At 40.4% G+C, this 17,035-nt stretch overlaps 1 protein-coding gene across 4 annotated transcripts in view; it reads left to right on the top strand.

Annotated features, from left to right (window-relative positions):
* The first annotated feature begins 2,895 nt into the window (after nucleotides 1-2,895).
* Nucleotides 2,896-17,035, top strand: part of sptb (spectrin, beta, erythrocytic) — a 36,798-nt gene continuing 22,658 nt past the window's right edge. The window contains exons 1-2 of one of the 4 annotated variants that reach the window (XM_056245558.1): nucleotides 2,896-3,144; nucleotides 8,213-8,451. In XM_056245558.1, coding sequence (XP_056101533.1) covers nucleotides 8,295-8,451 — 157 coding nt within the window. In that variant the 5' untranslated portion in view covers nucleotides 2,896-3,144; nucleotides 8,213-8,294. Of the gene's footprint in view, nucleotides 3,145-8,212; nucleotides 8,452-10,444; nucleotides 11,031-17,035 lie in introns of those variants that run through there. The other 3 variants (XM_056245557.1, XM_056245556.1, XM_056245555.1) reach the window with 3 other exon arrangements.

Raw genomic sequence — 17,035 nt, 5'->3', positions numbered from 1 at the left:
GCTATATACATTATACACACATCTGGATTTGCAAGCCATTACAATTTGACATGGTAATCAAGAGAGGCTTTGCTCAAGCACTGTAGAATGTACCAAGACCGGTGGTTTTATTATATGTAAAATAGTTTATCATTTGATATGTTATTATTATATGTTTTTATGTTTTAAAATGGTCTCTTCATTATGACTTTTTTCTTTGCAAGAGCTTCCAAAATCTTAATGTCTTAATTTATGAACCAGAACATATTTTTATTAAATACATTTGGCATTTTTTATACATGTTTCTCATTTTCAGTCTTTATTTTAGTATTTAAAAGGATCTCACTTTCATAATAAGAGATAAGTCAGTGAACAAGTACTTGAGTGCAAGGTTAAAACCACATCAGAGAACAAAAAAATATATTTTTGTCTAAATTACTTTATATAGTTAACATATGAACTACATATATATTTTTGTTTACACACACACACACACACACACACGTGTGTGTGTAAAATATGAATTAAGCTTTAATGGTTTTGGAAATCAGAAGTTATTACAAACCTTCATAATGCATTCAAAATCAAATTTTTACACTCTGGTCTATTTGAGCCTGGTGGAACATAAGCTTATAAAACACTTTTCAACTAAAACGATATTGTATCTAATCAATAAATTATCATTAATGAGTGAATGTGGAAACATGTTAATGTTTTGAATATTACTGTTACTATGCTATTACTACATTTATTAGAACATGTTTATTAGAACAACTCATGACTGCTCAAAAACAATCCAAATGTAAGACACCCACATATTATTTTTCTAACAAAACATCAATATTGTTTTGAAATATTTTCAAACGAAATATATTTTTTTCTGCATAAATGTTCACTTTCAGAAAGTGTTTTCTTCTTCTGCAGTACACAGAGAGTTCTTTATAGTTTAAATGTTTATTAGTTTATTGTTCATTTATCAGTAATTCTATATATTCTGTATGTTTAATGTATGATCCCGAGTTAAGAGGCTGACCTCAGGATATTTGCTGGTACGAAATCACAACACTACATGTATAACTGTAAGTTAAGTTGTTCAGATCTTTCTGGATTTTTAGTGACTACTGGAATTACTGTGCACTTCTTGTTACTGGAATGAAGCAGTAAACACAGAAGATTATTTCTTAGGCCATTAGTGGGGTGAAGATGACCTCTGGTGGTGATCTGACATAACAAATCCTAACCAAAAAAAAAAAAAAAAGATAAGATAATGAGGTAAGTGATCAGGTAAGTATAATTTAATCTTTTTCAATAAAATGTCTGTCTGTTCTTTAGTAAAGGCCTAATCATATCAGTAGTGCTGAATTCTGTGTCCCTAGTAGGCCTAGGTGCTGTAGTATTGGTTGGGATAGGATTGGGATTGGGATTAGGAGTAGGTCGAATTAGCTCGATACAGAGCCTAATATTTAGGGTGACATAATTTGGTGGATCAAAGAATTCAGTACAACATGGTTCGGATCTGGCCTGGGTCATTCACCGATCCCATTCCCCCTCTTCCACCGCTTTCCTGTCTGTTTCTGCTGTCCTTTCCCAAAAATAAGCAAGTGAATAATTTAGACAAGTGAAGTGATTAACTGAAGACACCCAGAAAGACTATATATTTGCATAATGATTTTGACAAAATATATGTATGTGATATCCATTTTAATTTTAGAATATTTTTTTTTAATTGTATTTAAGCTTTTATGTAATCTGTTAATACTATGTATATGGGTATTGTTAAGGCCAATAGGCGGCAACAGGCACTTTGTTGGGTTTTGTCTGATCAGTGTGTCACCCCTGTCGGAGTCTGTTGGAGTCACCGACTGCTGAATCAGATTTAGTGCTGTAATCTGGTGACTCTGTCATGTCGGACTTGGTCTGCAGTGCAGTGAATTGGCCTTTAGATCTCAAGATAGATAAAATGACAAACTTTGATGTTGGTTTTGATAAAGTATGAAATAGTTTAAAAGGTCCTGAGTTTGAGCACTGAAGGTTTTATTGTCAGACCACTTCAGACCCCATTTGACTTTATCAAACCAGTTCAGTCCAGGTCATTTCAGTCCATATGCTACCATGTTTCTCTGGGTATAAAACTGAAATCAACCAAGGTAAAGTTTCAGGTTGTGATTTATTAAAATGACTGATTCATTTATTAGAATAAAAATATAATTGCAAATAGTATTTGCAAATTCATTACTTAGCAAAATTTACTTAGGCTATTTCTGGTTATTTTAACATAAACAAAAATATATATATTATTTTAAATGTATTATTATTTTATACATTCACTTATAAATCCCTTTAAATAATTTATTTATTTAATACATTATTCCTTGAAATAAAAAGAATCATTAGCCTACAACATTCACTCACTCACTGAGTGTTTTGCATTAAAACGTATAAAATATGAAACACAAATATAGATTAAAGCCAGGCTAACTTAAAGCATAATAATGTATTTTCAACAATTATAGGCTATAGTTTTACAAAAATAATGCAATGTTTACTCACAATTCTGTTCAGTGCTCTAACTACTCTGCCATTTAAACATTATAGATACAGTAGGCTAAATGAAAGGTAGGCTATAGCAGCCTAGCAAATATTTTATTGTTCAAGTGCAGTTTTTTTTTTTAATAGAACATTTAAGGAAGGAGGACTAGAAAAGCACAAACGACAACAAGTGTTCACCATGTAAAATAATCCTTAAAGAAAGTGATTTTAATTGGCCGCAGTTCCTTACTGGCACTAGTCGCTAGTAGTAAAGTTTTGCGGCTTTATATTTATGCAGGGCTTGTGATGTAGGCATGTAGGCCTAGAGGCGGGCAGTGTAAGGGTGGGGAACGCCATTTAAAGCAGCGACTCTTGACAGGAATGCGCGTCCCCTGCGCTCAGACAGCGAGTGCTCCGCTTCTCTACTTTATTTTTAACTCTTTGGGAGGGTCAAACAGCGCTGAGGAGAATGAGCGACCCTGCGCGCGCTCCCTGCCCCTTCAGCAGCTCCCCGCCGTGACCTACACCTCACCGCCTCTCATGGGATTATTATTGCCCTTCAAATAACGGACTTTAGTTACAAAGACATCGATAAAGAAGCGTGTCATTCTAACGGATTGTTTTTCATTTATATAGGTAAGTTTGTTACATGTCAAACTGTGTATTAATCTAAGGTTCTGTCTTCAGGTTAGGATTCCCAATGTCATTCGATAGCCTATTAGGTGTATTTCGCTGTTTGTTTGTTTTTTGCTTTGTTTTAATCCCATTTTATATAATATGTTTATCTGTTAATATCAAAGCATGTTTAATATCCCACTGACAGGTCTGATTATTGTCTGTGAAAGTATCGCAGTCTTATGGGAAGAGTAGCAACCTGTTGAGCACTGAACAGTGTGTGAGCAGGAGAAAACACTGAATAGAAAACAATGCAAAAATGTCAGAACTGCTTTGAGAACTTTTGTCTTATGAAAGTTCAGTTCTATTACAACATTCATCTCTCATACTTTGCTTTCTTTTAAATGATAAAAACTGTGAGCAACTCCTAGGTCCAAGCTGGTAATTAGCTTGGTAGACCACACTGGACCAGCAACAAACCACCAGTTTAAAGCAGTCAAGCTTGATTTTGAAACATAATGACATGGTCAACCAGTCAATGACCAGTTTGGGCAGCTAAAACCAGCTACCATCTTTCAAGCTATCAGTTTAAGCTGGATTTTCCAACATTTGCCTGCTCTTTGTTTCTCATTGAATAAATAAAAGAAAGCACTTTCACAATATTAGCGAAAGAAAAACAGCTGTCACTACGTCTTACTCTTTGTTTCAACTTCACCTTATAGGGAGAACTGCTGTGATGTAAACACCATTACTTACTGCCCATAACTTCACAATATGACCATAAAGTTCATTTCAGGAATAGTTTTGTATTATACTGTCTGTTCTGTTGGCCTGAAGATCACTGTTGTGCTTTAACTTACTGCACCAGGATAGTTCATTCACAAATTAAAATCGTCACACTTTGTTTTCGTTTCATTGTGGTATGGAAAAGAGCAGAGTGAACATTCTTTGAAACATCTCTGTGTTTTTACAGTAGAAAGAAGGTCATGTGGGTTTGGAATGACATGAGTGTGAATACATGGCAGAATATTAGTTGTTGGAAACTTATTTCTTTAAGTTGGTGTAAACCCACAATTTACTTTCCTTAATCTAATTAAAACAAATAATACTCTGGTGCCATAGCACCATGGGTTCAGCTGTTCCTAAAGTAACATGGTACACAGGGTGCGTCATGATTCGTACCACACCTTGCGGCCTCTCCCTCACACATGCATGAAATACCCTGCTGTGTTGGCTTCCTGGCACCCTTTCAGCTTTGGATGCAGAATTAGAGCGAAAACACACTGTGACATTATCATGTCAGTGATGGATATTTTAAAGAATGTTGGTAATCAAAAAGTGAACTATCCCATTAGGAGCTTCTGCAGAGGGTACGTTTTTAAGTGGACAACAACTTAAACTTTAGTCTGTTACTCACACAAAGCTTGTGGCTATGGCTTCAGAAAGCAAATCATACTTTTATAGTGCTTTCTGACATATTTGGAGCTTGACAGTGCCGGGTCTATATGTGTACATCATATGAAAAAAGAGCAGCATTTATATTGTTTAGAATTTCTGATTTTGTATTCTATTGAAGGAAGAAAGTCATACAGGTTTGGAATGCCATTGACATGGTTTTCTTTTTTTATGTGAAGCAGTCCTATAAAGCTGTCCCTTCTGTCTCTCTCTTTCAGTTAAGATAGTGGAAACTTTGTCCTAAACTGTATGTGTGCATGATGTGAGCACATTACAGAGACACCGTACGCAGAGAGAGCAGCAAAGTTGTGTCTCTTGTGATAACGGGTTTCCCGCTGGTGGGTGGAGAATAGTTCTTTGATAACATCCCCCCTGCGCTGGCCTGATACAGAGAGATAACCACCATCATCCCTCTTTCTGAGACCTGTTATATTCTCCTCTTTCCTCAGTTTCTTTATCTGTCTGTTGATTGTCATAGATTTTTGATTATATATTTATAATTGACATCTCCACCCCTAGCACTGTGACAGACAGTACACTAACCCGACTAGAAACAGTAACATTACAGTAGGTGCATTTCATTTGGTACAGTGCTTTTTAATGGCCTAGATATTCGGAGCCAACTAGAGCAGAAGCTTTGGATTGTCTGAAGCAGTTCACTGCTAATGTTTAGCTAAGCGTTTTCCCCCCACAATGTTTTTTAGTATTATTTCAAAAAAGGACAGTGTACATTAATCAACATTCATTAAAGTAAATGTACCCAAATTAGTCAAAAGGCTATAGTTTTCATTGGTAGTTCCTTTTCCAGATGTCATTAGGCCTAAAAACTAAAAGAAAAGAAAAGAGAAAATGTTATTGCAAGGAAAAAACGCGAGCAAATATCTGATCACGTAGTGTATGACGAAGTAGGAAAATTTGTGAAGGGTGCTCTTCGCATTCTCTTGCTCAGAGGGGTTGCCCAGCCCCGCGTTCAGAGCGATAAGACTACACATGAGCAACATGCCTCACAAAGATAGAACTATCTTAGCAGCTAACCTTCACCCGCCATTCCACAGTAGCATGCGCAAATACACACCCTCATTACGACTGACGGTTAGAGGACATGTGCTGAAAATGGCGCCCTTTGGAATCCTGAGGGTATAGAGAAACAATCTATAAGGGAAACAGGAATACATTTATTAGTTTTATTATTTTGTCACTTTATAGATGGGGGCAAGCAGAGATTCAGGAAAGGATATAAGAGGATTGACAATGAGCCAGTTTCAAACTGGTTTGCTCGAAAAAGTACCACAACAAATGTGCTCATACGTGCATCATGGGTATCTCTTACATTTAAGTTCCATATAATGTAACTTCATAAATCTTCTATCAGATTATTGTTGAAAACAGAGAACATGATGTTTGAGATCTTTTCTAGTTTAAATTTTGTATCTTTCTAATTATTTATTTTTTTGAATGATAAAAACATTGACAGCCAATCAGAATCCATCCTGCTGTAACGAGCTCGAGCATTTAAAGTGATAAGAAGAAACAGAACAATATTGTCCAATATAGTCTATATTTTTATAACTTTAACCTCCACGCCATTACAAATTGTATTATCAATATAACAATTTAAGTAAAAAGTTGGGTAACACTTTATTTTAAGGTAACGTACAGTGGTGTGAATAAGTTATTACCCCCATGCTAAAGTTGCCTAAAAAGAGGAATAAAAAATCATCTTTTGGAAATTGATCTTAATGCCTTAATTAGAAAAATGAGGAAAAATCCAACCTTTAAGGACACCAATTTTCTTTGTGTATGAATAATGTATCATAAATAAATAAATGTTCTTCCTTAAAATACAGGGTGCATAAGTCAGGCAGATTTTTATTTTTAAAGGCCAGTTATTTCATGGATCCAGGATAATATGCATCCTGATAAAGTTCCCTTGGCCTTTGGAATTAAAATATCCCACATCATCACATTCCCTTCACCATACCTAGAGATTGGCATGGTGTTATTTCAGTTAGCCTAATAGCTGGTTTGATTTGCATTGAAAGATGATCTTATGGAAAGTACCCCATCTAATTAAGGCATTAAGATCAATTTCCAAAAGATGATTTTTTATTCCTCTTTTTAGGCAACTTTAGCATGGGGGTAATAACTTATTCACACCACTGTAGTTACACGTTACTACATGTACTTACTATAGTAATAACAGTAAATTATGCATAACTAACCCTACAGTAAACCAAACCCTAAACGTAACTCTATAGTATGTACTTGTACATGTAGTTAATTAATATTACTCAGTACTTATTTGAGTAAGGACAAAAAATCAATTTCATAAAAAAAAAAATCAATTTCAAAATTTCTTTGTATTTGGTTTGTCTCCCTTTTGTTTTAATGACAGTTGCGCTCAAGCTGACATGAACAAAAAATGTTGACCAATGTTCTCCAGCATAATTTGAGAATGTTCCAAAGAGCATCTTGTGCTTCACTGGAAGCAAGATCAGTGTCACGAATTTGCTAAATTGAAGAGTGACCTAAAAATAGCACGCGATGTTTAATATTTCTAAGTTTGAAAAATTTCTAACTTTCAAAATAGAGCTCAGCAGTTGGGTTCCGGAAGTAAAAACTCCATTCATTTTCTCCATAGGGAAATTATGACTTATAAGAATTATTTTTAGACTGCCAGACTGTGAGCTATGAGGTTGTTAATCGATGGCATTTGCTTCTGTTGAATCCATGAGCCTGCATTATTCCAACTTATTTTTTAAATTACCGTGTTTAACAGTGGAATTTGTGGTGAAAAACTACATTACCCATGATGCTATACAGAAAATTCCTCCAATCAGAGTCGAAACAAGCAAACCGCCCAAAAGTGCTCTTTAGCCCTGCCCACTCCCACGAAGCACCGCAAATGACGTAATCGAGTCGATCTCTCTATGCTCCCCGAAATACTTAAATATTTGCATGTATATCTTAAAATATAATGTTTATATAGATACAATAAAAAAACAAACAAGTAGTTTTATATTTCGACATCATTTTTAATTCGATAATGCTATTTCCAATGCTTCAAGGGATTGTAGTTCTTTCCCTCACTAAAGCCGTTAAGTACACAGTGTCTTGTACCTTTGTATTTTTGTCCGATTTTCAAATACTTTTGCTTCAAATCAAAAGTTTGCAATGTTATGATTCACCTCGTAGCTGGTTGGTGTGGTTCATGGCTTAAAATGCTTCAAGATTTTTAAAGAAAAAATCCCTATGGGAGAAATAAAAGGAAAAAACAACATCGCTGAAAAAGTGGACGGGCACTGTTGCACTCTATACATTCCAATTCCAATTACTGTGGGTTCTCTGACTTTTGGACCCCACTGTATATAAATAGGCTTTTATAATCATAATGTGTGCTGAGAGTGTATTTGTGGGACACATCAAGGGGCTGTGCACACAGGATGTGCTTTTGCATTCCATTAATGTTTCAGAATGTGTTTTCTGTGTGAATAGCCCCTTAGGAACGAGTATTACATGTCTAAATAATATACTGAGATGCAAATATATTACGGTCATCAGTGCAATATCTATAAAGTCTTTTTTGAAGTTAAATGTCCAGTTAAACTCCTCGTCCATCTCTTTCTCCTTTCAGATCATCCATCTCTGGCATTCCACTGTCTTGTGTTCGTGTGGCACGCTGAGGTGTTTGGTCCCTCTCATTCCTCTGCATCTGGATGGCAACTATGACCTCCACAACAGACTTTGACAATGCTGAAATCACCCAGCAGTACAGCCGCATCAACACCCGCTTCGAACTGTCTGATGAAGAGCTTGACAACGACAACAGCTCGGCCAGACTCTTTGAGCGCTCGCGCATTAAAGCTCTTGCAGGTGAGTCGTCTCAGGTGACATAAAAATGGGCACATGTGGTTTAGATATACAGAGGCCCACAAATGTGCTAATACATAATACAGACGTACAGGCAGCTGAACCCTATCTTCTCCTGCCCCCCTGACCAGCCAGGATCATTTGCACATACCCAGCATGCCTCTGTATGACTGAGCTGGACAGCTGCCCTGCCCGTCTGTGCCCATAGCTTAGATCTCTGTAATAACTGCAGGAGCTTGTCATTTTTGGCACACCTGTGGGGTCTGTTGCTCTCAGAAACAGCAGTTTCTAAATAGTGATTTCACGACCACACTTACAAGCTCCTTTCCAGGGACTAGGTAATCCACACATGACATATGAAAACTGTTTGAGTGACAGTACACTATTATATATTTTTTTTCCTGAAGAAAATGCTTTATAATGCCAGGGTGTTGCTGGTTGCTTGGGTGTTGTGAGTGGTTTCTGGGACATTGTTGGGAGGTTGCTAACTGGTTCAAGTCAAAAGAGCCTGCATTAACACTTTAAACCAGTTCATAGTGCAGACCAGATTTTGTTACATGCATCTAAATAGCAAGAACACATGTCCAATGTAATGTTTTGCATCCAATTTGGGACACTTAATATCCACTGTAACGGAATACTTTTCTTGAGGTATGAGATGTCAAAGAGTTGCCTTTAAATTAAGGAGCATGTACAGTATACCCCCCCCCCACACACACACACACACAAAAAAGCGAATGGATGGATGGATTAAAAAGGCATAAATCAATAACTGAATTTAACAACAAAAATGTTTGTATTATAGTCTACAATGTTAGAGTGTTTATTTTTACCCACTTAAGTAGGAATTAAGTACATCTTTATATTTTCATAATTACTTATTTTGTATTTGAAATATATAAAGGTGAATGTGCAAACATTTTTGGTAAGCTAAAATCTTTTTTAATATAATAAAATAGATTTTCTATTGAAACTTGTAAGTCATGTATTTTGTAACGAGGAAGTTGCAATTTAGTACATTTAAAATATATTAAAAACACACTGCAGTTAAAATTATAATCCAGTACCTTACATGTGCTTCACTATATTAACCAAAACATCAAAATAAGTGTACTTTAAGACATGGCAAAATATTGTTAAAACGTAATGAGTTAAAATATACTTTAAAGTAAAACTTTAAATTTAACATTATTACAAAGTGCACTTGAGTGTGTAAAGAAACAGTCATGAATGTGTACTCTCTTCAAGTACACTTAAATGGCCTTTTATTTAATCTGTAAGTAAAAAATTTTAATTAGTGAGAGAGTTTTGTGAGAATGAATTATGCACAGTTGTTTAAGGCTACGGGTCTTTTTGTTTGAAATGCATTAGTGATGGTGAACTCGAATTCAGGCCTGCTTCTTTAAGTCAAGTGTATGTTGCTGAGCCAGGGCTGGTGTGATGTGTTCTGTTGGTGCGTCTGTGCTCTGCTCTTTCTGTAATGCAATTAGAGAGAGTTAAAAAGTGGGGGCGAGCGAGAGAGAGAGAGTGAGAGAGAGAGAGAGGAGTGGTTCCCATTCTTCACCTTTGATTTACAGCCTTTGAACAGACATGCATCCCTCTGAGTATACTAAGTACACTTTGAGTACACAGTCATTAATACATTTGTAGTTGGTATTTACATCAGGGCCAAAACTGCTTATGCACGCACTTGCAGTCTGACATCACATTGTATTTGTAACACAAATCAACACACACGCATACGCCCATTAGAAGACATTTTAGATGAGGGTGTTTGAGTGTGCGTTATGGTGCAGTCAGGAACGGGGGCATATTATATGCATGGCTGGGGTGCTGGAGAACCACTCCATGTACTACTGGGGAGAGGCACAACAGCATCATTGCTAAGTGAAGAGTGAGTAAGGGAGGGAAGGAGAAAGAGAGAGAGGGAGGGAGGGAGGGAGGGAGGGCGATAGGACAGGAGAAGATAACAGAACTCGAGACAGAAGGAGCGAAGAAGAGTGTCCTGTTTGTCTCGTTCTTTCCCGGCTGTGCGTGTTGATTTAACGTGGTGAGGATGAGCAGCCCCTGTTTGTGTCGCGCGGTGCCCGTGAGCCAGACCCGGCTGAGGGAGGTCAAACTCAGCTTGAAGACCAGCAGAGAGACCATACCGATCCGCCCTACCCCAGTCGTCCGGGAGGTCAGCAGCCGGCATTATACCTCGGTGAAAGAAGTCCCAACCCGGACCAATGCACCAGGCAGCCGGAGCAGGAGCACCCCACCAGTTTATAGGGCCCAGAGCAGGAGAGGGGCCAAAACCAACAGTCCCCACAATCGTGAACCTGAGCAATTGCCAGAGAGGAATGGAACTTTACTGGGCATCACACCTAAAGTAGCGCCCATGACTTTCACTTCAGTCACCTCAACCTCATCCTCTTCCTCCTGCACCCCGAAGGGCCATCGTCCCTCACCTCCACGATCCTCACCATCTTGCCCACTGTCCCCGTCCCGGAGTATGAGACGAGCACGCTGGCTGAGCTACAGTGCTTCCAACATTTGCTTCAACAACTCTATCCTGGATGGGCGCTTCAGACAACTGCAAGGTAGTGTCCTGGTGGAGTTTTTTCCTCCACCCTCAAAGAGGGGGCAGTCATTCCCGACATACCCCTTTACTACGCCACTGGGGAATTGTTGGATTAGGTAGAGATCCGGAGAAGGGTGTGGGAAGGGCTCTAAGGTGGTATGCTAGATTGTTTTCTATTGGCCGCTGTGGGAACTGAAAACCTGGTTTTGTTTTTTTATGTGCAGTATTTATTAATTTGATTATTTATGCTGTATACAGTATATGCCCAATTGCTCACAGTGTTGCCTCTAAATATTTATTTGAGAAACTCATAAAAAGACCATTCAGTGCAAAAAATACTACTTGTCCCCCCATCAATCTTTGGAATTCTTACTGAATGACAAAGTGATTGGTACATTGGCAGACTAACCGCCATCTACTTCTTGCCTTCTGCTATTCTTGCCTCTTTCAGGAATATGTTTTCTTTGTCTTTCCCTTTCTGTGATTTGAGGTATTCATCATCGAGGTCTCTTACCTCACTTATTCAGTGCTGTTTATTTTTAGAAGAAGTTGACTGTCACTGTTAATTTGCGTAAAACTGAGCTTCCTGTTTCTCTCTGATGAGAGAGTTCTTTAATGCTGTGAAACAGAAAGAGCATAGTTCAGAGAGATTGTATTTTTTTCCCTTAACTATCTCTAATATTTAGATGCATTATATGAATGCATAGGGATGGATTAAAAAAAAAAACATGCACTATAATTTGAATACTATTCTCATATTTAGGGTTACAGTGTTTTATGGAAACCCATTTTGAAATAAAGTAATTGTGAGATAGTTTTAAAATAAGTTTAAAATAAGAAATACAGTAAAAAAAAAGAACTTACACTGTAAGATATAAAGTTGTAATTGTGAAATTATATAACTGGTGGATATAAAATTGCAATGATTAGAAATAAAGTTGCAAGTACCGAGGACATGGGTGCTACCTAAAATTGAGCAGCTTTTTGCCTGATGGACGATAAAATGGGTGGAAAAATCTTATTTAGATTGAAGGAGGGATTTGAGCCATATATAAAGACAAGAACATCATAAAGACCACTCAAAATGCTTACATCATGGCTGCAGGTTTTACACGGACAAGCACCACTTACATTGCATTTAAATCTATTGCTTCTATGTGTCCACCCATCACACTAGCTTGTTGTGTACATGGAAAATCCATCAATATAAATATTTCACAGACCTTTCATGTGAGCTAGAGAGAATATCAGAGATCAGCAGGACCTAAGCAAACTCTATTTAGACTCACTGCTGTTCTAATGGAGAGGAAGAGAGAATCATTTAGTAGAGGTGAGATTGCAGTCCAGCTGTACAAAGTGTGAACAGGAAGAGGAATCATTTGGCAGCAGTTTGGTCATGAAATATGTAGTGTTGCCAGGCTTAGCTCTCTTATTATGCTTTAGCACATCTGGAGCTTTCCTAACTCTGGCTGGAACATGGTAAATTGCACTTTAAAAAGTGAAACTGTACAGCTGGTACCTTAGAGAGCTTTTCCTACCCGACCTGACCCTTAATAATGGCTTTTCTCTGTGTAACCCTATAAGTCAAGCTTTGGCTGGTTAGCATGGCCTGTTAGCCCTGGCTATTAGATGCTGTATTTACACCATCTGGACACACACACACACACACACACACACATAAAAACATATTTCCATTGATAGCTGTTTAAACTAGCCATTTATTCTACATACAGTAATATTATTATTATTTTTGCAAACGACTTGTATTCATATTTTTCGTTATATTGTAGATGTTTTACTTTTCATGACACAACTCAGTATAGCCACAAGTGAAGGGCTTCGGACTGATTTCCAATCACTGTTGTTATGGCAGCATTTTCCTTTGGCTCCAGGGTAATTAACCACATGGCATGGATGGCTCAGGAGATTGGCGGAAAAACATTTGTGTCCATAATTGAGCAAGTATTTTATTATAGATCTGAAAATTAAATCTATTTTGTCTCTCTACAGATGTGTATTTCAAGTCTGTTATACAGAACAAACATTTTGTAATAAAAAATTGACTAATCTTAACACGGAATATTCCTGCACTTGCATTACACATTTGAATGATTATTATTTTTTCATTGCTTTGTGATCCAGATGGAGGAGATATATTTCCACACTGTAGTTCTTCCATTCAGAGGATATGTAAAAACTTCAAGGTGTAGTCGAGACCAGTTCATTTAGTCCAAGTCCAGGCCGAGACCCGAGTAGGTTGAATCCGACTCAAGGCCGAGACCAGAAGAGGGCAGAGTCTGAGTCAACACAGGGACCATTGGAAGGTCTGAATGATTCAGACAGTGTAAATATTCTTTCCTTTGGGGTGAATGAAGCCTAGTTCCCTTTCGAGGGAACTCGCGATGCGTCATCGACGCTTTGGGAACGCCCCCAGCGTGAATGCGTCTGAGCATCAATGTCAACTAGTCCAATGGAAAGAATGAGCGTCACGGGCGGGTGACGTCATGACCAGGAAGGCATAAGAGCACATCCGGTGAAACGCGGCATTAGCTTCTGTGTCTCAGCAAGCGATCTGTGTCATTTTGTCTCTGTCTATTTACTGTTGTCTGTTGCGGAAAAGCTATGGAAACGAAACAAGTGTACAAACAGTGTGCTTCTCCCTGCCCGCGTTATTTAACGGGTGGGGACACACACGAGCTTTGTGTCATTTGTTTGGGAGTGGAGCATGCGGTCTCAGCCTTCGAGGGGGCTGAGTGCCAGCATTGTGAAATGCTACCGCTTCGCATGCTCCGCTCTCGCCTGTCACTCTTTGATAAAGAGAGTGGGCAGGCTCGCGATCCGCAGGGATCAGGACCCGCGTCTGCCGAGGCAGCGCGGAGAATGCATTCCTGGGGATCGCAAAAGGATCTTTCGGAGGGGTTGGAGACGGGTCCGAGGGCTCTTTCTCCTTCCTTACCCGAAAGATCCAGCGCTCCCCCCCCCCCCCCCCCGGTTTCGGAAGCACGCTCTGCGGTTTCTTCCGCCCGGGGAGAGAGCCCTCCATTACTTCATTGCTCTTCCTCCGAAGAGGTCGATGCTATGAGTTTGGAGAGTGAAAGCACACACATGGGGGAAAGAGATTCACAATTTATTTCCCCAGCATATGATGAGCTGGTGGATGTTATGTCGCGGGCTGTAGAAAAATTAAAGATTGAATGGCCATCTGATAATAGGGGCGCTCGTCCTAAAAATAAATTAGATGAGCGCTTTTTATCTTCTACTGCTTCATCTCCACCACGAGGGCTTCCATTTTTTCCTGATCTTCACAATGAGATTTCTAAATCATGGAATAAACCATACTCATCACGACTTTTCAGCCCTCAAATTAATATTTATTCGAGAATTAGAGGGCTGAAAGAGTATGGTTATGAGGCGATGCCCCAGGCGGAACAGAATTTAGCCAGCTATCTTTCCCCTGGTCCCGCATCGTCTCTGAAAGCCTCGGCTTTGCCCACTAGACCGCTCAAAGCCACTTCGGTGTTAGTGGGCAAAGCTTATACGGCAGCAGGTCAAGCTGGAGCATGTCTGCATACTATGGCAGTGCTTCAGGCTTATCAAGCTGACCTGCTGGGGGATCTGGATAATAGTGAGGGAGTTAGTCATGACGATATTCGAGAACTTCGTCGGGCTACCGATCTTTCTCTCAGGGCTACTAAGGAGACCGCCAGAGCAATTGGGCGGTCTATGGCAGCTTTGGTAGCTACTGAGAGACATTTATGGTTGAATCTTTCTGAGATTAAAGAAAAAGATCGTGCTTTTTTGTTAGATGCTCCGCTTGAACCTTCTGGTCTCTTTGGTGACGCAGTCCACACGGTCGTCGAGAGATTTCAGGAATCAAAAAAGCAAGCTGACGCTTTCAAAAAGTTTATCCCTCGCCGTGTCCAGCCCCCTGGGGCTGCTGGGCGTGAGCAGCCCCAGCCATCAAGCTCATCATATCGTGTGCATCAGAAAGAGAATGTTGCGTCTCGTGCACCTCCACGTGGAAACTGGAGACAGACGCAACCCTTTCAGCCGAAGTCTTCTAAGTCGAAGCCGGATCTGAGGACCGTTCTTCAGGCGAAGAAGACTTCGGCTCAAAAAAAAAAAAAAAAAAAGGTCCTGATGTTCATGCATCAGGCCTGTGAGGACAGCCCCGACCGAAATAGAGTGGTGTACACCTCATTATACGGTGCCCGTTCTATTTCGGGGTCCTCACGAGACCGTTCTGCCAACCCTGCCACCCTCGGTGCTTCAGGGCGCAGCGGTCTCCAGCGAGTCGCTGATGCTATGCTGCGGCACAGCATCGGTTTCGCGCCCTCTGAGGGGGGCTTTAGAGCGGCCAGTTCAGGTAGTTCCTGCCATTATGTTTCAGGCTCCGGAATTAGCTGTCTCGATAACACCAGAGACCAGCCTCGAGAGGCTGGTTCCCTTAGTAAATTTTCTGGCAGCGTGGAAGCTTCTGCCGAATATTTCTCGTTGGGTCCTGCAGATTGTAGAGGAAGGATACAGAATCCAGTTTGGTTCTCGTCCTCCTCGTTACAACGGGGTGCTGCCCACAGTGGTGCATCCCGAGCAGGCTCTGGTAATGGAGCAAGAGGTAAAGGCCCTGTTAGCAAAGGAAGCTATAGAACAGGTGTACTCACCCGACAGAGAGTCGGGTTTTTACAGCCGTTATTTCATTGTTCCAAAAAAAAGGATGGGGGGTTGCGTCCCATTTTAGATCTTCGTCTGTTGAATCGTTCAGTACAGAAACTCAAGTTCAAGATGCTGACACTCAAACAGATCGTGACTCAAATCAGATCCGAGGACTGGTTTGTCACGATAGATCTGAAGGACGCTTACTTCCATATCTCCATCCTCCCTCAGCACAGGAAGTTCCTAAGGTTTTCTTTCAGGGGCAAAGAATACCAATATCGGGTTCTTCCTTTCGGTCTAGCTTTATCACCCCGCACGTTCACGAAATGCGTGGATGCAGCTCTAGCCCCTCTCAGGCTTCAGGGCATACGTATTCTGAACTACATCGACGACTGGCTGATTCTGGCGGAATCAGAGCAGTTGGCGGTTCGGCACCGAGGTGTCGTTCTCGCTCATATGCAGATGTTGGGGTTGAGGCTCAATGCCAAGAAGAGTGTTCTTTCTCCAGTATAGAGAACCACTTTCCTTGGTGTGGTATGGGATTCAGTGACGATGCGGGCCACTCTATCACCCGTTCGTGTAGCTGCTATCCTAATAGCCACAAAAGAGCTGAGGCTAGGCCAGTCACGTACTGTAAAACAGTTCGAGAGACTGTTGGGTCTTGTGGCAGCAGCGTCCAACGGGATACCTTTTGGCCTGCTGTACATGAGACCTTTACAGTGGTGGCTCAGGACCAGAGGGTTCTCCCCGAGGGGAAACCCACTTCGTATGATCAAGATCACGCGGCGGTGCCTTCGTGCCTTGGTTATATGGAGGAAACACTGGTTCTTAGCCCAGGGTCCGGTGTTGGGAGCTCTTTGCCATCGAGTTGTGATCTCGACAGATGCTTCCCTCACCGGCTGGGGAGCGGTATTGGAAGGCCGCTCAGCTCAGGGCTTGGGAGGAGTCATCATCTCGCTTGGCACATGAATTGCCTAGAGATGATGGTCGTCTTCAATGCGTTGAGACATCTCCTCCCAGACCTGAGAGGCCATCATGTGTTGTTCTGAAACAGTGACTGTTGGGCCTCAGGGCAGCAGCGTTCAATGGATACCCTTTGACCTGCTGTACGTGAGACCTTTACAGTGGTGGCTCAGGACCAGAGGGGTCTCCCTGAGGGGAAACCCACTCCGTACGATCAAGATCACGCGGCAGTATCCCCGCGCCTTGGTTATATGGAGGAAACTCTGGTTCTTGACCCACAGACAACACGTTGATGGCCTATTATTTTGGTCCCTCAGGAAATTACGCTGTCTGAGGGCAGTGTATATTCCAGGGGGGCCAGAATATTGGAGCAGACACCCTGTCGAGGCAGGGGCTGAGGCCAGGGGA

This window comes from Rhinichthys klamathensis, unplaced genomic scaffold (assembly GCF_029890125.1).
Source record: "Rhinichthys klamathensis goyatoka isolate OS25496 unplaced genomic scaffold, OSU_Roscu_1.1 h1tg000032l_1, whole genome shotgun sequence".
NCBI lineage: Eukaryota > Metazoa > Chordata > Actinopteri > Cypriniformes > Leuciscidae > Rhinichthys > Rhinichthys klamathensis.
The sequence above is the reverse complement of the archived record's forward strand: the minus strand, read 5'-3'. Positions and strand labels throughout refer to the sequence as shown.